This window comes from Sminthopsis crassicaudata, chromosome 3 (assembly GCF_048593235.1).
Source record: "Sminthopsis crassicaudata isolate SCR6 chromosome 3, ASM4859323v1, whole genome shotgun sequence".
Lineage (NCBI taxonomy): Eukaryota > Metazoa > Chordata > Mammalia > Dasyuromorphia > Dasyuridae > Sminthopsis > Sminthopsis crassicaudata.
This window is the reverse complement of record NC_133619.1, coordinates 153,533,572-153,556,986: the sequence shown is the minus strand read 5'-3', so window position 1 is coordinate 153,556,986 and position 23,415 is coordinate 153,533,572. Positions and strand designations below refer to the sequence as shown.

General features: G+C 33.8%; 1 protein-coding gene across 3 annotated transcripts in view; it reads right to left on the bottom strand.

The window, feature by feature from the left end:
• PCCA (propionyl-CoA carboxylase subunit alpha) overlaps positions 1-23,415 on the bottom strand; it is a 423,045-nt gene that overhangs the window by 320,385 nt on the left and 79,245 nt on the right. For all 3 annotated transcript variants that reach the window (XM_074299450.1, XM_074299452.1, XM_074299451.1), the window contains exons 5-6: positions 22,460-22,573; positions 20,854-20,907 (exon numbers count right to left, since the gene is read on the bottom strand). In XM_074299450.1, coding sequence (XP_074155551.1) covers positions 20,854-20,907; positions 22,460-22,573 — 168 coding nt within the window. The remainder of the gene's footprint in view (positions 1-20,853; positions 20,908-22,459; positions 22,574-23,415) is intronic.

Genomic DNA, 23,415 nt, shown 5'->3' with positions numbered 1-23,415 from the left:
GGTTTAAGGAAAATGACACTGTTTTTATCCTCCAAAAATATTCTGTTTTCCTAAAGATCTGTATTCAACTAGATCATAAAAGAATAATTGAGCAAAATATCTAAAAAACATATCACACTGAGAAGTGTATACACACACACACACACACACACACACACACACTTTCCACTTAAGTGTATTAGTACATAACAGAGCTTCTTATATGTTGTTTCAAATAGCCTTACATATGATCTAGTCTAAGGAATATGAGCAATCTTATTAATTTTGTCTGTACGTTTTAGAAAATATGTACTTAAAAGTTTAATATAAAATGGCACACTGTAATAACATAAAATTATAAAAACAAAAATAGTTTAATTCCAAAAAATCCTCAAATAATGTAGTACTTTCAATAGAAAAGGAAAAGCTGTTGCTTTTCCCCTGTAACAAAGTGAAAAAACTTTCATCAATGCAATAACCTATCATGACTCCAAAGAACCTAGGAAGAATCGTTTCCCACTTCTTGACACAGAGGTGAAAGATGTGGAGAATGAGTCATCTATTTTCGAATTTCTTTAGCAAAACTATGCTAACATCTTAGAAGGGAGTATTTTATAAAACTTTTTAGAAGAAGTGGAAGGAGGAAAGAGTAAGAAAAGTTAAGGAAACATTCCTAAAGAATTCCCCCAAAAAAAAAAATAAAATAAAATAAAATAGAAGGGAAATTTAAAAGTACACCCAGACAGGAAGGGTGGCTTTTAGAATTAGCATACTTTTTAAAATCCTCTCAGAACATGAATCAAGTTATACATAACAAGATGCAAGACTTCATTATATTCCCTTTCTGTTCTTTATATATGGAAATATTTAGATTTCTTGATGTTTATCAAGTCAGAATAAAGAAAAAAATTAACATAAAAGAAAAAATGGAACTCTTATCACAAGTATACTTGCTTTGTTATGAAGAAAGATTAAGATACCACTTTTATATTTTTAATTACTCAAGATTAATATAGTATCTTACAAAGAATAAGCATTTCTTAATTTGACTTTCTAAAGTGGTATGCTAAGTTAAGATGAATAGAATGTAACTGCACTGCTAGCTGTCCTATTCAGAGTGTGACTGAAAATTTACTCAACTTCTCCTACCTTCAATTTTTAACATGTAAAATTCAAATATTTGCACTATTTACTTTATAGGGTAGCTGTGGAGAAGGTCATTTGTAAAACTTAAAGAGCTATATAAATGTGAGATATTATTGCTAACAATATTAAATGATTGATATATTCTAGGTATTTATTATAATCTTATGAACGATAAGCAGAGTAAGTAAAAAAAAAATGTCAAATAACAATTTAATTGGAAAGTAAATCCAAAAGGCATATTAACAAGATTTTTTTTTTATTGAGAATAAATTGGGGGGCAGCTAGGTGGCGCGGTGGATAGAGCACAAGCCTCAGGAAAAAAAAAAAAGAGAGAGAGAATAAATTGGAGGTATGTGTGGTAAAAAGATAGAGTATACTGGTGATTTTAATAGAATTTGTTTTCTTTATTGAACAAAATGAATTTTTAAAAAATACTAAATGACATTCAAAGCAAATAAATGACTAGTCAGTTTTATAAATATCTACAATATTATAAACAGAATTAGATTATTTACTATGGTTACAATTACCATTTTATTATTACTATTTATGTAATAGTATAATGTGGAAGGCTAGCAACAAGCAGATCTCCTAAAAAGCTATGCAGGGGTTAATATACTCTCTGTGCAGCTATGGATTGATTTGAAGGAGGCTCACCACTCCTCTGCAACCAGGGTTAAGAATAGGATGACAATAGAACATGTTTGTTTATTAGATCAAACAAGTGCTGCTAGCACAAAGAAGTAATAAATCTGAAAGTTACTGGTAATAAGTCTGGAAATTACCTATGTGAACATGTAAGCATCAGGAAAACATGTCTGAATTAAATTTAAATCCTGGTGATAAATGCATATTAATAGGAACAAATCATCACAAACTAGACAATTCATGGTTATATTGAGGTAAACATTGTTTAATGTTAATGTCTAGCAACAATGTAACAACGAAATATACATTATGCAACTTAGAAATATCTGGCGTTATTGCAACACTAGCATAACAAGTATATAAATCCTGATTCTCAGATCAATAAAAGCACTTCAATAAGTCGAAATATCTGGCCTTCCCACATCATACCTTCTCCTTCACAAGACCCTGAAGCAGGTCTCAGAATAAAAATTTATGTAGTAGATGTTAGAAATTACTCTACCCCAACCTAATAACAAAGAGTCTTTTCAAAACTGTTATTGTATAAAACTGTAAATAAGAGCCAGAAATTTAAATGCTTTTTAGAAGTTCATAACACTCTTAAAAAGCTAAATTTCATTTGATTTGCAAATTAGTTTTTTAAACTCAGAATGTATTTTCCAAAATCATTCAATTAACAAGCACTTATTAAGTGATCCCTTTGTGTTCTAGGCCTTTGCTAAGTACATGTAAAAGAAAAAAAAAAAGAAGTTTCTGCTCTCAAAAAACTTACATTCTAGGGAATGTACTTATATATATCCATGTACATGACATACACTTGCATATCATGATATATACAAAGAAGATTCTAGAACCATAAATTGTTAATGAATATCTAGGTAGGCAAACAAAAACTATTTAAACAATGATACACCATATATTTGCAGTTCTTTAAAAAAGGTAAATTATAGCTGACTCCTTAGAAAATATAGTTTATACAAAGCTCAATGTATATGTATTTGTGAATCAAGCACTGTTTTGTTTTTTTTTTAATGGTTCAACAAAATAGGATTCACTAATATCAAAAGTATAACAATTATGATAGAGGAGGAAGGGATCTACAAAATTTTTGAAATTTAAAATGGGACACTAATACTTGAAAGATCTGAGAATTACTGAACTTGTCCAATCACCTCATTTTATAAATAAATGGTTCATCACTCCACTGGAGCTGATGCTTCACACATAATTAAACAGCAGAGCCATGATTCAAATCCTTGTCTTCTAACTTCTAACGTAGGGTCTGGCCATTATACCATATTACCTCCCCCTTTACTGATGTCTGAGGAAATATATATGAGTAAGATGAATAGTTACAAAAGCATAGGGTCAGAGCAGTCAATTGACAGAGAATATTAGCTGAAAACAGCCTTAAAGTGGAGAATTACTTGCAAATGACCATTCATTTATATATTAAGTAATTATTATTATGCCTTCTAATTTCCATCCTGATAGTTCATGTTCCTTTCCTTCCTAGGACGCTAAAATCTCTGAATGTATTTCTCAACATTTAGGAATTCATTCAGCTGTAACAGCACAGTGTCATGAATATGATGAATAGATTTCCCTTTCTTGCCAAGGCTAGGAACATGGGGCCATCCATGGGCAAAATCTTGCTCATGATCCCCATAGAAGTTGTGATGTAATATATTTCCAACCTGAGCTATTCTGTCCCTTACTTAAGCAATTTGGTCATATCTCTCTTTCCTTCTCCCCCCTCATAGGGTCAGACAGTACCCTACTGAAACTCAAAAATCTCAACCTCAAGCTACTCATCATCCTTAGCTATCCCAGTAGCAAAGGTGAAAATAGACAAACTGGACGTGGGGGGGTGAGTGACAGTGAGGAGTTGAGAATGATGGCTAAAATGAGCATCTAGAGGACTGAAAGGAGAGTGGTGGCCTCCAGTATAAACAGGGAAGTTATGAGGTGAATAGGGATGGTTTAAAAGGAAAGAATAGTAGTTCTGTTTTGGACATATTATAAGATGTTCAGTAGACATCTAGTTCAAAAAGGAGTTGGAGATTCAAGACTAAAGGTAAGCAGAGAGGTTAGGGAAGGATAGACAGATTTGAGAAGCATCACATAGAAATGACATATATGGGAATTGATGAGATCACTAAGTCAAACAGTATAGACTAAAAGAGGATTGAGCCTGTTTAAAGAGAGGAGTAGTTTGATAGGTAAGAGGAGAAACGGGAGATTAACATGTCCCAAAAATCTAGAGAGATATTCTCAAGTCACAAAAACTTCAAAAAGGTCATGGAGAATGATGATTGAATAAAGACCATTTGAATTTGGCAATTAAAGACAGAAGTCACGGGAAACTATGAAGAATAGATATGTCACAGAAACAACAATTTTGAGTTTATTATGGGATGAATACTTAAGATATATGAAAAAGTATATTGTACTTAATTTATACATTAAGATATTTAACATATATTGGTCAACCTGCCATCTGGGGGAGAAGGGGAAGGAGGGGAAAAATTGGAACAAAAAGTTTGGCAATTGTCAAGGCTATAAAATTACCCATGCATATATCTTATAAATAAAAATTATAATTAATTTTTTTAAAAGATATATGAAAAAGGTAAGGGAGTTTTTACTGAGAAAGAAAAACATTTGTGATATTATTAACCGAGACTTCCCACACCAGAAAAAGGTACCATATAATATAATTATTAATATATTCATCTGCTAGAGGGCGACAGATGAAACAGTGGATAGAACACTGAGCCTAGAGGCAAAAAGACCTGAGAAATGCTGAGAAAGTGACTTCATAATTATTTGCCTTAGTTGTCTCAACTAAAACGGAGATCACAATAGTGCCAGAATTTCTAGAATTATTATAAAGATCAAACAAAATATAAGTGTTTATTAACATTGTATTTTTAGGATTATCTTAGATCATTGTATAGCTGAAAAGAGCAAAATCCACCAAAGTTGATCATTACACAATGTTACTGTTACTGCGTGCAATGTTCTCCTGGTTCTGCCCACTTCAGTCAGCATCAGTTCATCTAAGTTTTTCCAGGTTCTCTGAAATTTGCCCACTCATCATTTCTAATGGGACAACAGTTTTCCATTACAATCAATTTTCAGATGAAGAAATCAAAGCTATCTATAGACAAATGAAAAAAAAATATTCTAAATCACTATTGATTAGAGAAGTGCAAATTAAAACAACTTATACATATACCTCACATATATTGGTAATAAAATAGAAAAAGAAAATGATTAATATTGGAGAAGATGTAGGAAGATTGGAACGCTAATGCATTGTTGGTGGAGCTATGAAATAATCCAACCATTCTGGAGAGAAATCTGGAACTATACTCAAAAGGCTATAAAACTGTATATACCCTTTGAGTCAACAAATGTTTATTAAATACCTACTATGTGCCAAGTACTTTGCTAAGAGCTATGAATACAAAATGAGGCAAAAAACCAGAACCTGTTATTAAGGAGTTCATAATCTAAGAGAAATGCAATCTATTTAAAGGAATAGATATATAATGCTTCAATTCAAGCAAGTAATATATTAATTTTTTTACCCCCTGAGGCTGGGGTTAAGTGACTTGCCCAGGGTCATACAGCTAGGAAGTGTTAAGTGTCTGAGACTAGATTTGAACTCGGGTCCTCCTGAATTCAGGGCTGGTGCTCTATCCACTGCACCACCTAGCTGCTCCCAAGTAATAATTAAAAAATCATTCTTGATTCATTATCTATTTATCTAAGATTGGCAAATAGTGTTCACTGATCTATACAGTCTCATACTTAAATGCAACTTTAAAAAACTTAACACTTTTACATTAGTCCTCATTAGTCTCAAAGTTTCTCAATAATAGCATTTATACAGGACTGTAAAGATCGACACTTTACAGACATGTAGTTTTATTTTCACAACAATCCTAGGAGAATTGGAAGAAAGCAGAAAGGGGGGGGGAGGGAGAAAAGGAGGTAGGAAGGAAGAAAATAAGAAAGGGTAAAAAGGAAGAAGAGTTAAAAAGGAGGGTAAGAAAGATGGTGAGAAATCATTCGGTCAATTAAATAAACACATCAAAAAGTCTGACATTATCTGTAGTGATTTATATATGTATCCCACACTTCCATACTCTTATTCAGGGGATTTGTCATCCAAAAGCATCACAACATTGAGTTAATACACATGACAATGAGGGGGTAAGAAGGAAGCCAGAAGGACAGAGGTACACATTCTCTTTCACACCCAAGGACAGTTCATTTTGCTTAAAAAAAATTTTTTTTTGGAAATGCAATGAAAAATGTAGCAATAAGTCTAATACATAAAAATAGGATGTAGTGTTCTGGTGAGTTTTCTGAAGGTCTCTGGACCAGCCTTTGGTTCAGCAGAGTAATCACCATAGAAAATAGCCAAAAATCTGTCTCCTTCACAGTCTTGTCTCCTTGCCTGGAGCCCAGACTAGGTTTTTGGAAGCCTTTCAGATGGGTGTTGCTCTCTGTGGAGAAATGAAGACAGGCAGGCCAGCCACCATGGTGGTTTGAGATGGAATGAATATCTCTGAATTTATCCCAGCTTACATATTCTGTTATAATTACATCATTATAGGTATGAAACTTGTACTGAACTAGAGAACTATTAATCATCATGCTATACTAGATAATTATTGTCTTATCAATTCCACTGAGTTAACACCTTCTTGTAAGAATCCTTGCCTAAGTATATTTCTCCAGAGTTCTGACCCATTACAATAGGATCCAATGGAAAGCAAGGATGGAAACTGTCTCATGCAAATACTTAAAACAAGAAGCTGGAAAGTCGAATTCAAGGAAGTAATCTAATTTGGCCAGAAGGTATATGTGAAAGGAATTAAACCATGGAAAACAAGTGGAAAGGAAGAAAGAAACTAGACTGTAGATAGTCCCCCTCAGTAAGAACAGTGAAACACTGAAATCTTTTAAGCAACGTAGCTGTTAAGTGTGTCTTAAGAAAATTATTTTGGCAACTTACATAGAAAATGAATTTAAGGAGGAAAGACTAGAAAAAGAAAAACCAATTATTAAACTATTACTTATTTTAGGTTAAGAGGTGATGAAGATCTGAACTAGGCTGGTATACTTGTAAAGGGAGAGAAAAGGAAAAATCTGAGAAAAGTCATGGATGTAGAAGACAAGAAGGCACAGGAACTAATATGGGAGATTTGGAAGTGAAGATGTTAAGAAAAAAGGAAAAGCTGAAGATGAATATAAAGTTAGAAATTTGGGTAAATGGAAGAATAATAGCATCTTGCACAAAAAGAAAAAGAGTCTGAAAGAGGGAAAGAATTAGGAAAGAATATGAATTTCTTTTCTTATTTGATTACATAGAATATGAAATGAGAACAAATTTTTTTTTACTTTTCAATTTATTTATTTTTAATACACATTGCTTTATGAACCATGTTACAGTAAAATAAGAGCAAAAGGAAAAAACCACAGGATAGGGAAAAAAAAAAACCACACAGGAAAAAAAAGAAGTGAACATAATATGTATTGATTTACATTCAATCTCTATATTTCCATTTTTCCAGATGCAGATGGCATTTTCTGTCCAAAGTTTTTTGGGACTGCTTTGGATCACTGAACCACTGAGAAGAACCAAGTTTTTCATAGTTGGGGTCACTACACATTCTTGCTGTTATTATGTAAAATGCATTCTGCTTGTTTTGCTCAGCATCAATTCTGTAAATCTTTCCAGGTCTTTCTAAAATCAGCTTGTTCATCATTTTTTATAGAACAATAATATTCCATTATCTTCTTATACCATAACTTATTCAGCTATTCCCCAAATGATAAGCATCTACTCAATTTACAATTCTTGCGAACAAAAACTAAACAAGTTAGTAGCATAATGATAAACTTAGCTCTTCTCAATAACACAGTGATCCAAGACAATTCCAATAGATTTGGGATAGAAAATGGCATTCCCAGGCAAACACAGTACTATGAAGACTGACTGCAGCACAAAACATATTATTTTCACCTTGTTTTGTTTTTTCCTTTCTCATTGTAATTCCCTTTTGTTCACATTTTTCTTTGGAAATTTTTCTATGAAAATAAGTTAAAAATGATTGTGCATGTATAATCTATATCAGACTTATTGCTGTCTTGAGGAGACAAGCGGTAAGAAAGGGACCAAGGAAAAAAGTTAGAATTAAGAATTACACTTCTGCCTAATCATGCTTCTATACTTTAAGAATATTCTACAAATAAATAAATGAAGTATTAAACAAACAATATAGTAGCACAAAGACACATATTTTAAAAAATCAATACAGTTCACTATCCCTTAAACACAAAAAAGCTTAAAGTAAATGAATTATTAGCAATACTGTCCTAAAATAATATCCTTTAAAATGATATAACCACTTGTAAAACATTTACCAGGATATGGGGTTTCAAACTTTGAATATTGTATATTCAAACATGTAATAGTATATTCTCTTCTTTTTACCAGAGTACTTACTAAGTATACTAGCATTTAAACTATCTTGTGTTTCCTATCTGATCAAGAAAGATAAAACAATGGCTTGGGCTTAATTGCTCAGTACATTATAGATGCATTCTATGAATGTCAGATGTCTCATAAAGCCATGGTTCAAAATAACCAACTTATTTTTGAAACTTTGATAATAAAAGGAATTATACTACTATCATAAAGAATATATTACATGGCATATGGAATTTATTTAAAATTCACAGAATCTTAAGTTGCAATAGGCCCTAGAAAACTCTTCTTACAATAAAGGAAACTGATACATAACTGAAATAACTTCTAATCACAGAGCAAAAAAAGGGGAAATTTTCTCCATGTTTATTTCACAAAATACATAAACCCAATACATATAAGTATTTCAAATTTACTATTAAGTTTGCTTTTGGCAAACTAGACATAAAATTAAACACTATGAAATCTATACAAAACACATTTTCATTATACTCCTTCAAAAATTATTTATATGCAAAACTAAGACAACTCTGAGATATCACTGCACATCTCTCAGACTGGATGAGATGAAAGGAAAAAATAATGATGCATGTTTGACAGGATTTGGAAAAACTGAGACATTAATACATTTTTAGTGGAGTTGTGAACTGATTTAACCATTCTGTAGAGCAATTTGGAACTACCCTTAAAGAGCTATCAAACTGTGCATACCTTTTGATCCAGCAATGTTTCTATTGGGCTTGTATACCAAAGAGAGCATAAAGGAGGGAAAGGGACCTGTATGTGCAAGAATGTTTGTGGTAGCCCTTTTTGTAGTGGCTATAAACTGGAAATTAATGGATCAATTGGAGAATGGCTGGGACAGGTAGGTGGCGCAGTGGATAGAGTTCAAATCTGGTCTCAGACACTTAACACTTCCTAGCTGTGTGACCCTGGACAAGTCACTTAACCCCAGCCTCAGAAAAAATAAAAAATCAAATAAAAAACAAACACACACACACACACACACACACACACACACACACACACACACACACACACACACAAAGATCAAATAAAAAAAAATTGGAGAATGGCTGAATAAATTATGGTATATGAATGTTATAGAATATTATTGTTCTGTAAGAAACTTACATGAGCTGATGCTAAGTGAAGTGAGCAGAACCAGGACATCATTGTACATGGCAACAAGATTATATGATGATCAATTCTAACAGATGTATGTCTTTTCAACAATGAGACAATCCAGTTCAGTTCCAATAGCCTTGTACTGAAGAGAGCCATCTACTCCCAGAGAGAAGACTGTGAGGGCTGAGGGTGGATCACAACATAGTATTTTCACTCTTTTTGTTGTTGTTTGCTTACATTGTATTTTCTCATTTTTGATCTGATTTTTCTTGTGCAGTAAGATAGTTGTGAAAATATGTATAGAAAAATTGCACACATTGAACATAAATTGGATTACTTGCTATTTAGGGGAAAAGAAATGGGGAGGGATGAAAAAATTTGGAAGACAAAGTTTTGCAAGAATAAATATTGAAAATTATCCTGCATGTCTTGAAAATAAAAATTTTTAATTAAAAAATATATTATTTCTGTATAACTTTGAAGGAAATAAAACCCAGAAAGGTAGACAAATACATACACTTTGAGGTCTCTTAACCAATAACTTTTACTGATCAAAAACTTAATATTGTCTCCTGCTGAAGGTACAATTACAAAGAATTAAATAATTCCTTCTTTAGAAGGGTTAGGAGTTATTCTAACATGAGTAACAACAACAATATACACAAGTATATACAGAATAATTGTAGTTTATATACAGATATACAGAAAAAAGTAGTTTGAGAGGGAGGAAAATAGCAAGTAAGCAAACCAAAGAAAGCTTCAAATAATATAGTTAGTGCTGGAACTGAGTATGAATGTTTATTACTTTGTTTGTTGTTATTATTTGTTCATCAGATGGGGAATAGCTGGATATGTTATGCAATATGAATGTAACAGAATACTAATGTTCTGCAGAGAGGCCTGGAGAGACTACATGAAAAAAGTGAAATGATCTCAAAGAGGATCATGATATGAAGGAGGTGATGCCATAACATGCAAATGAATTAGATTTAAGTGAAGGAGGGTTGTACAAGGTCACCTGTCTCACTTTCTCCTACAGATATTTTGCCAGTGGCAAGATTTAGTTCAGGCCAATTGGAGATGGTCCTGGATGCAATGGGTCTTTATGCTAAGGTCTTTACTCAGGTTGACTGAGGAAAATCCTAATTAGTAATTAAGACTAGGTGAGAAGGGAAACAAAGAACACCCTCTTTTACCTAATCAAAAGTGTAAATACAAAAAAAAAAAAAAATCTGGGAGGGGAAGACTCCCAGGATTTCTGGTGAAATGACAGAATGAAGGAATGAACCTATATTAAGCAAATCACAATGATTAATGCTGAAGATTCAAACAGAAAAGTAAGGCAGTTCCAACTTTCAGGAAGTTCACATTCCAAAGAAGAACACAAAACATATGGATGGTTTCAGCAGCTGCTCAGGTGAAAAAATCCCAAGGTCCTGGGGTACAAAAGCAAATGGTAATGATTCTTTGTGATGTCATTTTCTTTGGGGAATATTTTTAATGTCTCTTCCTAACGTGCTTTGCTGCTCAATGCGGCTGAAGTGCTTTTGAAGGAGTACAGTTCTAGGGGAGACATCACTAGGGCTGTTCCCCCTCCCAATCTTGTAGTACTATTATTCAGGCAATCTGTCTATCAATGATTGTAAAAAGTCTTCTGGCCTAGGAATATAATATTTCTTCCCTTAGCCTTAATGTATAAGTGATCCTAAGACTCTTTAACCTTAGAATACTATTGTTCTGAATATCTTGTCTGTCAATGATTCTAGGTCTGCTGGTCAGTGATAACCAAATTCCTGAGACCACTTCTCAGTTCTCTAATGAGGAAAAAGAAGGCAGAGATAAAAACAAACATGCATTTCAAACAAGGCAATGAGAAATGAAGAGGCATGCATGAAAAACAGTAAGAAACTCAGTCTGGTTGAACATCAGAATGCAAGAGAATGAACAGTGAGGCAATAAAAATAGGTTGGGACCCAAATGAGAAGGGCTTTCAAAGCTAAATACAAGAATTTATGTTTTATCATAGTGAGGAATCAGTGGAGTTGATTAAATAGGAGAGTGACTTAAATGAATCCTAATGCTGGGACCAAATGGATCCATGGTTTGGTGCCAGGGCTCAAAGAGACTATCTTCTCCAAGAATACAGCAGCCAATGTGAGTTCTTAATGATTGATTTTATATATATATATGTAATATATATATAATATGTAATATATATATACATACACATGTAGCTCAGATACAGGAGGTAGACAAGAGGCAGGGGCAGAGTCAGAGTGCTAAGAGCAGGAACAGGAGTCTGGCAGGGTGAGAGGCACCGGAATTCTGGGATTGGGAGAGGCATACTGACAAATGGGAAAGTGTAATGTTCTCTAAATTGTAATCGTTCTCAGGGAGATTTCTTGGGGAGCTTCTGGAGGCAGCCTTGACTTCAGTTCAGTTCAATAATCCCAAAATGCAGCCAGGAGTTAAAGTCCTTTACTGTCTCTTTTCCAAATCTTATCTCCAGATCCTTTACTATGGGTGACTGTGGAGCAGTCCCCTCTCAATAAAACAGGAGCTGCTACTAGGAAACAGATTATGCAGTTAGCAGGTAACCCCAAACTATTAGAGGCCAGATATAAAAATGCTGAAATACTAATTAAGGAATTTGGGTTACAGGAATGGAGAAACAGATCATAGAGACTACCAGTCCCAAGACAGGTGTCTGATTTCTGGTTGTTTCTAAAACTAATCCCAAAAACTGAGTCTGCCAGGGCAATTCCAACAGAATAAGGGATTTCAAAGTTAAAGCATAACCAGCAAATCATAGTCCAGTAAATTTAAGCAAGGAGTAAAAATGAAAAGGACTGTTTAAATAAGGCAAAGTGAATAGGAATTGTTTCCATTCTTTCAGGTATTTTTGAGAAAAATGCACTAGTTTTTATCTCTTCCTCTTTTTTTTCCCCTCCTCTCAGAATTATCAAATAATCATTCCACCTATAAATGCCAAGAGTAAATCAAAATTCCTATACATAATAGACTAGTACAATTAACAAATTTCATTCCAAATCTTAAACACACAGTAATAGACGACCCAATCAGGGTTCCCAAATTCCCCATATCAAGTCCATCAGGAATAAGGGACAAAGCCTCATTCAAACTGCTTCAGGCTGAGCACTGGCGGAGACTCTCAGTCCATGTAGGGGATACGTGTGGCAAGGTGTGCTGGCAATCAAAGCTGATCTAGGTCGCAGAAGCAAGTCAATACTTGTAATTTAACCAAAATCTAGAACAACAACAACAAAAACAAACAAAAAACCCCCCACAACTTTAACAAATAAAGGTTAGAACAGTCTGAGATAGAAAGACTTGGTTCACCAGACTGCTGCAAAATGTGAAGAGCCAGCAGCTTCCTATTTGAAGAGATGAGTTTGCTTAATAGGATAGGCAAATGGCTGTCAGCTATAGTCCCAAATAAATAGCAGTTAGGTCTCACTGTGCTAAGTGTCCTCTCATTATTTAGAAATCTTTAAAAACCTGAGTATCCACAGACACAAATATTCAGTAACAGATAGATAACCAAGTTAAATACTCATTTGCCAACTATTTAGGATTCCAGGTAGGAAACAGCAAGGTATGACATAATTGAATTGCATTAACAGTTTCCATTGACCATTGCTCTGATCATAGAAATCAAAATCAGTCACATGAGGAAAAAATACAGGGACATAACTGTAACATCATAAGCAATTAAAACTGAACTTTCAGCACATACAGAATAAAATAGCTTTAATTTTACTCCAGTTAATTGTCCCACTAACTATCAGAGGGTGGAGCTTTAAAACTCTCAAATAGCATTAACTATAAGCCCAATAAATTTTACTTCCAATAGCAAATCCCATTAACCAAAGTTACAGATAAATTCTAAACAGATAAACAGTAAGAAATTTGACCAAGTTCACATCTTTCATATCTAAGTAGATGTTTCATAAGTGAACATTATACATACAAATCACTTTGCTTTTAAAATACCCAATACATAAACAAATATCCCAAATTGATATTGTCCACAACAGAAACATTTTTAAGAGGACAAAAAAAAAAAAAAAACACTATTATTTTCAGAGGCTCTTTAAATGACCTCAAGATGACCCAATATAATCAATTAAAACTTAGAATATCCTATACAGAACATCTACCACATAAAAAAATCCAACAGGTTCTTAAAATATTTAAACTTTTAGGAACACCATAACCTTATATTGATAACAGTAAGAAATTTGTCTCAGTAAGTTCACAAATTATCTTTCATATCTAAGTAGATGTTTCCTAAGTTAACATTATACATACAAATCATAACCTCAAGATACAATAAATACAATCAAGTAAAACTTATACAAAATATCCTACTTCTACATAAAAGAATACAAGAAGTTCTTAAAAATATTAAACTTTTAGAAATAATCTTACCAAAGTATGGATCACATTTATGACCATATTCCTTAATCAAGGAAACCATTATGTATCAAAAGAAACAAATATTCAGTCAATTAACTTATAAGATCTTAATTGCCTAATTAGAGGCATGTGACTCCTTTCAGGCAAGTTAACAGAATCTCTTTTTAACAAGCCATTGTTCTTATACTCTTATACTCAAGATCTTATACTCAAAGATAACCAAATCTAGCATGCATAGGCAACAGTAAAATTATTTCCCACACATTTTAAAACTACCCAAAAGAATACTCAGAACAAATCTGGCATGAAAAGGCAATAGTAAAATTATTTCCCACAATTTCGGGAATCATCCAAAAATTCCTAATCAAATTTCTCATGCCTGAGTTTCAATCAGATAAGGTTTTATTTATTTACTCTAACAGGCTTTGAAAAACCTACTCCAAAGAAAAACCCATCAGTCAGTTTAAAAACAGACAATTTTTTTTTCTGTTCTTACTTACAGATCAGTGCAACAGGTTAAGGAGTTAGAAATCACAAGCAATTTTTATACTAAGAACAGTTGCAACATTGAAATAACCAATTCTTAATCATTGTTCTTAAACCTTTAGCAGAGCTCTTAACCAACAGAACAGAAAGACAAGTCACACAGAACACAGAATCCAAATCACACAGACATAGACTGTACAGTTATAATAATAAACAAAACATTTAACACATATAATGGATAGTGCCCAAAAAGGCACTGAGAATCAGATCAGACCAAATGTGCCTTAGAAGACACATAAAACAGAAGGGATCATCCGGCATCCTGGAATACCATTCTGAGAATCCGAATACTAGCACAGACAGACAGACTAGGTAAATAGATTAGATTATGTCCTAAAACATCCAGACTTACTCTTCTGTGGAGGAAAACCCACCTTTGGGTGTGGCTACAATTGAAAACTGCTCCCTTCCCTGAAGACTCTAGGAAAAAATCCCAAGGGCCAGCCTCTCCAAGCCAAGAACCCAGATAGGAAAAAATCCCAAGGGCCAGCCTCTCCAAGCCAAGAACCCAGATCTCCAGCCACCCTGAGGCCCATGGTAGAGACCTGAAGGTCTCTAATCTCTAATCCTGCTCTCATTTTCTAACATCTCAGTGGGACCTACTAATGCCAGAGAAACTGAGGCAAGGTAGAGATTTGAGAGTGTTTAACATTGTACTTGAAAGGGAGAGTTTTACTGGGACCACCTGGATCCATGGTTTGGTCCCAGGGTTGAATGAGATTGGAAGAGGCATTCTGATAATTAGGGAAGAGCTAGGGTCATGATGTCTAAAATAGAAGGTCTTTTATCGTTATCAAATATTATGATGATTAAGAGAGAGGGGTGGTATTGCAGGATTGACCAGAACAATTAGGAACTGAGACAGAACAATTCAGGGAAACAGGGCAGAACAATTTGGGGAAACTGAGTCAGGATAATAAGAGAACTGTGGCACAACATTCCACATTCTCTCTTTTCTGAATATTCAAATCATTGAATTATCTTTCTCTGGAAGATTTTAGCACTATAATTTTGACCACAACAAAGGTAATAAGGATCAGAACTAAAATGATACATATAGAGAGAAGGAATTGGGTTCAAGACATACTGTATTTTGCTTTTAATTTTCCAAATACATGAAAAGATAATTTTCAACAATCACCTTTGCAAAATCTTGAGTTGCAAATTTCCCTCCCTCCCTTTCCCCTACCACCTTCCATAAACAGCAAGCAATTTCCATATTCATTATGCTGCCCAAGAAAAAAATCAGATCAAATAATGAAAGAAAAACACAAGGGCGGAAACCAACAATAAAAAGTGAAAATACTATGCTTTGGTCCACTTTCACTCTTTTTGGATGCAAATGACTCTTTCTATTACAAGTCTATCGGAATTGTCTTGAATTTTGTGATTTCATTTTGCTTTACATCATCACCAAAAAAAAAACACCACTTCATGATTTTCAATTTTTGCTCCTTCCACTATGTAAAATGTCAAACAAGCCAAGAGATATGTTTATAACTTAAAGATTAAAGTCATAAATCGGAGAAAATTACCAGGGGAACTATAATTGTTGTTCAGTTATTTTACTTCTGTCTGACTCTTTGGAAAACCTATTTGGGGTTAATGACAAAGATAATGAAGTAGTTTGCCATTTTCTTTTCCAGCTCATTTTACAGGTAAGGAACTAACAAAAAGAAGGTTAAGTGATTTACCCAAGATCATATGATTACTAAGTATCTGAGGCCAGATTTGGACTCAGAAAGATGAGTCTTCATAACTCCAGACCTGGCCTTTTATCTTCTGTACCACCTAGCTGCTCCCCTATTAAACTAGAGATTATTTATGGACTGTGACAAGGATTTTGTAGACTCTTCCACTGCTAAAATTATCTTCAAATTCCAAATTTAAAGAATACTAACATTTTCAATTTTTCAAAATATTTCCTTTTTAAAAAATTTGTCAATAGTATTATATTTTCCAAATACATGTAAAGATAGTTTTCAACCTTTGTGTTTCTAATCTAACTATTCGGGGGCGGAGCCAAGATGGCGGAGAAGAAACACAGGACTCAGTGAACGTCCTCACTCCCTCGCAACCAATTAGATAAATTAAGTCTCAGAATTAGCTCAGGACTGATAGATACCACAAGGACTGGAAGCACGACTTACCAGCTGAAGAGAATCTGGAGTTTCAACAGAGAAGGCCAGCACAGACGGTGGGGTAGTGGCACACTGCGCCCATTGCGCTGGGAAGGGCTCTGGGATCAGAGAAGCCACTGAGGTAAAGGAATCTGGCACAGGCTGTTAGCTCTTCTCTGCTAATTATTTAGCAGTTCAGAAGAGAAAGCCAAAATATTTTAAAACTCAGATTAGATTTTCCCCGGACCCTGGGGGTGACTCAGGCACCAGGGGGTGTGGCCTCAGCTACCACCTGAGAATAGTTAAGAGATTGACAAGTGGGTGGATACGGCCCAGGGCAACACACACTGCCTAGCTTAGCTGGAGGGAGTGAACTCAGCTCCAGGAAGTCCCAGAGAAGCGGAACCTTTGAACTAGGGACCGCGGTTTCTGGCAGACACTTCCAGTTTGAGCACAGGGGCTTCTCACGTCACCTGCTGCAGACATCCACTCCCCACCCGGACACATAGGCTGGGCTTTGTGCTGTCTTTACTATTCTACGCCCTCGAAGCACAGTAGTGCTAATCACCTCTGAGGCACTTCCAGGGAGGGGGTGGGGAACTCTCTCCCAGAGCTCTATCTTAGCTCAGGCGCAGGAGCCGCTGCATCCATCCGGTCTGGGAGGAAGCTGGTAAAGAAGTAAATAAATAATTTCCTACCCCAGGGACAGACCCCAAAAGATTTTTTTAAGTATGAGCAAAAAAGCCAAAAAAACTATAGATTCCTTCTACACAGAGAAAGAGCGGGTATCCAACCCCGAGGAAGTTAACAGCAGAGAGTCAGCAGACAACAACCTAAAGGGGAACGATTCCTGCCCCCCATCACATAACTCTCTCCTAGAAGAAACTCTTAAAAAATTAAGGGAGATTGAAGAAAAATGGGGAAAGGAAAGGGAAACTATGATAGAGAATAACAACGTCCTGAAATTGGAGTTGGAAAAAATAAAGAATTCACAGGAGATACAGGGAAACAAAATTAGTGAATTAGAAAAGGTTAAAAAAACACAGGAAAGTAGGATTTCTGAATTGGAAAAGATAAAAAAGTCTCAAGAAAATAGAATTTCTGAATTGGAAAAAGAAAATAATTCTCAAAAAAAAAATTAGGGAAATGGAAAAAAATTCAATAGAGCAAAATAATTCATTTAAAAACGAAATTGGGCATTTACAAAAAGAACTAAAAACTGTGAAAGAAGAAAATAACTCCTTAAAAGTCAGGATGGAACAAATAGAAATGAATGATTCACAGAGAACCCAAGAATCAGTCAAACAAAACAAAAAAAATGAGAAGCTGGAGAACAACGTCAAATACTTACTGGGAAAATCTATAGACCTGGAAAATAGATCTAGGAGAGATAATCTGCGGATCAGTGGACTTCCAGAAAACTATGACCAAAAAAAGAGCCTAGATTCTATTTTACAGGAAATTATCAAAGAGAACTGTCCAGAGATAATAGAAACAGAAGGGAAAGTAGATGTGGAAAGAATTCATCGAACTCCTTCTGAAATAGACCCTAAAAAAAGAACACCACGGAATATAGTGGCTAAGCTGCAGAATTACCACACAAAGGAGAAAATCCTGCAAGCAGCTAGAAAAAAACAATTTAAATACCAAGGTGCCACAATAAGGGTCACCCAAGATCTGGCTGCCTCCACATTAAAAGATAGAAGGGCCTGGAACCTGATATTCCGTAAGGCAAAAGATCAAGGACTGCAGCCAAGAATGAACTACCCAGCTAAGTTTAGCATCTTTTTCCATGGAAGAAGATGGTCATTCAATGAAACAGAGGAATTCTATATGTTTCTAAGAAAAAACCAGACTTAAACAAAAAATTTGATCTACATCCACAAGACTGAAGAGAAACAGAAAAAGGTACACAGAAACCTTGAGAACTGTAACTCTAATCTAACTATTCTAGGGAGCAATTTGGAATTATGCTCAAAGGGCTATTAAGCTGAGCTATTAAACCCTTTGATTCAAACATAGGCTTATATGTTTATATGTTATATGTTTATAAAATAGATCATAAAAAAAGGGAAAAGGACCCAAATGTGGAAAAATGTTTGTGGCAGCCCTTTTTGTACTGGCAAGGAACTGGAAACTGAGTGGATGCCCATCAATTGGAGAATGGCTGAATAAGTTATGGCATATGAATGTTATGAAATATTATTGTTCTATAAGAAACAATTAGCAAGATGATTTCAGAGAGACTAAATGAAATGAGTAAAATCAAGAGAACACTGCACACAGCAAGAAGATTATGTGATGATCAATTCGGTGGATGTGACTCTTTTCAATATTGAGGTCATTCAGGGCAATTTCAATAAAGTTATAATACAGAGTCTTCTGCACCCAAAAAGAAGACAAACTATGGATGACAATAGTGTTTTCACCTTTTTTGTTATTGTTTGCTTGCTTTTTTGGTATTTTTTCTCATTTTTTCCCCTTTTTGATCTGATTTTTTCTGCAGCATGATAAATGTGGAAATATGTATAGAAGAATTATACATATTTAACATATGTTGGATTACTTTCTGTCTGGGAGTGGGGAAAGAGAGGGAGAAAAATTTGCAACAGAAGATCTTACAAAAGTGAAAGTTAAAAACTATCTCTGAATGTATTTTGAAAATAAAAAGCTAGTTTAAAAAAAAAAGACTGCATGCCACATTTTTCTACTTCCCATTCTTACCTGCCCTCCCCAAGACAAGTAAACTAATGTAGGTTAAATGTGTGCAATTCTTTTTAAATATACTTCCATATTTGTCATGTTGTTGCATAAAACTTTCAAAAGATCACTCAACCCTTAAATTCTTTTTTTCTTTTTTCATGTTACCAATTTTATTTTGTATACTTCATTTTTATGGATTATTTCATGGTTACTATGCATATAATCAGAATTAATTTTTATTTATGAAGAATTATATGCAGAAAAGTATATAAGAGCAATCTCTAATAAAAGATCATAGTTTTTGAAGTTGCAAGAACCTAACAAGAACCTAACCCCCATTTCCCACAGATTCAATGTATTAATTAACTTTTGTGTTTTTTTTACTTTTGCACCATTTTCTTCCCGCCCGCAATAGTATTTTAATCTTTCCAATTACATGTAAAAATGGTTTAACATTCACTTTTATAAGCTTTTAAGTTCCAATTTTTTTATCCCTTCCTTCCTCTCATTCCTTTTCCCCAAAACAGCAAAAATCTAATATGCATTAAACATGCACAATCATATTAAACATATTTCTACATTAGTCATGTTGTAAAAGAAGAATAAAAAACAGGGGGAGGGGAATGGGGGAAGAGGGAGAACCATGAGAAATGGGGAGAGAAGTAAAAATACTATGCTTCAGTCTGCATTTTGTATCATGAGATTCAGAATTTTCTTATATCACTCTATTAATAAGAAGTTTATCTATAGTTGATAACTGTGTATTGTTATTACTGTGTACAATATTCTCCTGGTTCTGCTCACTTCACTCAGCATCAGTTCATGTAAATTTTCCCAGATTTTTCTGAAATCACCCTGTTTATCATTTTATAACACAGTAATTTTCCATACATTCACATACTGCAATTTGTTTAGCCATTCTTCAGTTGATGGACATCCCCTTGATTTCCAATTCTTTGCCATCACAAAGAGATCTATTATAAAAATTTTTGTACATGTGGGTCCTCTCTCCTTTTTTATAATACCCTTTGGGATATGCATTTACTAGTGATATTGCTGGACTAAAGGTCATGCAACAGTTTGCTTGCCCTTTGGATAGAGTTTAAGATTGTTCTCCAAAATAGTTAGATCATTTTACCACCAACAATGGATTAGTATTCCAATTTTCCACATCCTCTCCACATTTATCATTTCCCTTTTCTGTCATATTAGCCAATCTGATAGCTTTGATGTGATATCTCATAGTCGTTTTGATATGCATTTTTCTAATCAATAGTGCTTTAGAGTATTGTCCACATTGCTATAATTAGCTTCAATTTCTTCATCTGAAAACTGCCTGTTCATATTCCTTGACCATTTTTCAATTGGGGAATGACTTATATTCTTATAAAGTTGACTCAGTTCTCTATATAGTTTACAAATAAGGCTTTTACCAGAAACACTGGCTCTAAAAATTGTTTTCTAGATTTCTATATCCCTTCTACTCTTGGTTGCATTGGCTTTATTTGTGCAAAAATATTTTAATGTAATCAAAATTAGGATTTAATATAATTTTCATAGGTGACTACCAAAAATATTCATCCTATCATCACAATGCAAAATAATTGAAAATCAAGAACCAACAATAAAACTCACCAGCAACTTAGCAAATTCTTTGTTCTCTGAAAGAAACCCATACCCAGGATGTACCTTAAAAATAAAAATAGGGAAAAAATTAATTTAATATACACTTTGTGATATTTAATATCCTTTTGCATTCCAATGCCATAAATTTTCACTTTGCTATATTTCATCACATAATGCCAATCATTACTCTATTGCTCAAGGTTGCACATTCTAGTAAGAAAGTTATATTTAAATAATAAATCATATGACTCACAATCATGGGTTATAGAGTGAGGATCCTAATGCCCACTGTATGTAAACACAAATATACAATACACACATATGCATGTATGTATGTCAGAAAAACGGTAGAGTAGTTTTAAACTAAGTACAAACATAATGTTATAAGTATCATTAAAAACAAAAAACAAAAATCACATCTTGTATGATGCTTCTTGTTTATTAAGTATATTCAAAAGCCTCCTAAAATAGCACAAAAAATTCATATTCCCATTGGTCCATTAGACTAAGCCAAATGATTTTTCCAAGTCTTTATATATAATCACCATCAAAACAAAAACTTAAGTGCAGGCCTTTTGACTCCAAGTCCAATGTTATTTCACTACTTCTTGCAGCCTCTCTTTGTATGCTAGTATTTTATAAAATAGGATGCACTTCAATGCAACATAAGCATAGAATTCTAACATACTAATTTAGTTCCATGTAACCAATTAACTAAAAATATTATGACAAGCCATAATTAAAACATTACTGTGTGAATAAGCTGAAAAAGTCTGCAATATGTATTCAAAAATTCAGGTTTTTTATTTAAACAACCATCACACTAAAACATTATTTCAACAGAAATGTGAATACTAATTGAGGCACTCCAGGCTAATTACTAGTGTCCATTGCCTCCATTCAATTTTAAAGATAATTCAATATGTGATAGTGAAATTATATGTGTTTATATATCTATATATATATATATATATAAACACTGCAATTTCTGTTATCATAACTACTTTATTTTGTCTGCTTTTTTCATGCATTTCTTTTAAACTGAATATGAATCAAGGAAAAGGGAAAGAATGAAGAAAAAAGACACGCATCGTACAGTATACAGCTTTCTAAGCTAATGTGCATTCTTCTGATACTATAACTAAATTACTGAATTCATGACTTAGATTTCTGTTTGAGTGTAATTATGTGTGTACATTTTAAAAAGCGTTATAAGTAAATTCAAACCAAAGTCTTCTGAGAAAACTTTATAATTTAACACTTTTAAAAACTGTTGACACTGAAAGAGTTAACACTCAAAACTAATTGTATTGGGGGGGGGGGGGGGGAAGAAGACACAAGGGGGAATTTGGAAATGAACTGAAGCTGCTCCCTGGTGTGAAAGCTGAATCCAGCAGCCACCTGCAAGATCAGGGACCAGCACCGCCAGATGCTACAAAGCCTTTGATTTCCAGCAGTGATTTCATCCACATTTAACTCATATGACATGAACTAAATGCTGTAACATAGTCAATCATTCTCTTTTTAAAAAATAATTTTTTAAAAATATAAACTCTTAGCTTTTCTGTTTACTATATGTGAAACAGCTGCAGCAGATAAATTCATTCAAACTCACAGCTTGGGCCCTGGTTTTCTTAATGGCTTCCATGATGGCATCCATGTTGAGGTAGCTTTTGCTGGTGGGAGCTGGGCCAACACAGACAGCCTCATCCGCCATTTTCACATGAACCTTGAAGAGACAAAACTCTGCATTGACAGATGCTCCTAGCAAAAAGTAATTATAATCATCCTAAAAATATGCATATAAAGCTGCAAAACTATATGTTTCAAAAATGATTAACAATGCCCCTTTGAACAATGTATAATGAATAATAAATAATAAAGTACAAAAACTTAAGAACTATATTAATGACCATTTTTATTCCAAGTATAAATAATTATCAAAATGACCTAACCCTTTTTCAGTACCAGACATAGTATTTGATTTTAACCATGGCAAACAATGCTCATTCTATACTCATCATCTATGTGTAAATTTCATGTGTAAAACAACTTTGGTACATGTTGCCAGCATATCCAAGTATCTTAATACTTAATAACACACATTCATGACCTGTTCTAAGCAGACTCCCCAGGAAGTTGGGGATAATTAAGAGTAAATTGAATGAAGGGATGCAATGAGTGTCCCTGCACAGCATCAGGTCAGTACCATGCACAGATTAAAGTCTATGACTAAAGAGTTCAATATCACTACACATGAACCAGAAAATCTTGAATATTATTTAAACAAATTCACATTTGATGTTTATCCATAATTTCTTTTTCCTAAATGAATTTTTCATGTGAATTGAGTTGTGAGTTATTAATTAATTATCGTAACTTTAAGGAAACAATATCATTTAAGATTAATTACCTAAAATAAAATAATCCATTTATTTCCATTATTTATTAAAACAAGGTTATGATATATAAGAAATTCATTTATCTGGTTCTGGAAAGAAGATACTAAAATAAGTGTGATAGAGATATAAAGTGGATTTGCCAGTCTCTTAGTTTAATAAGTAATTCAAT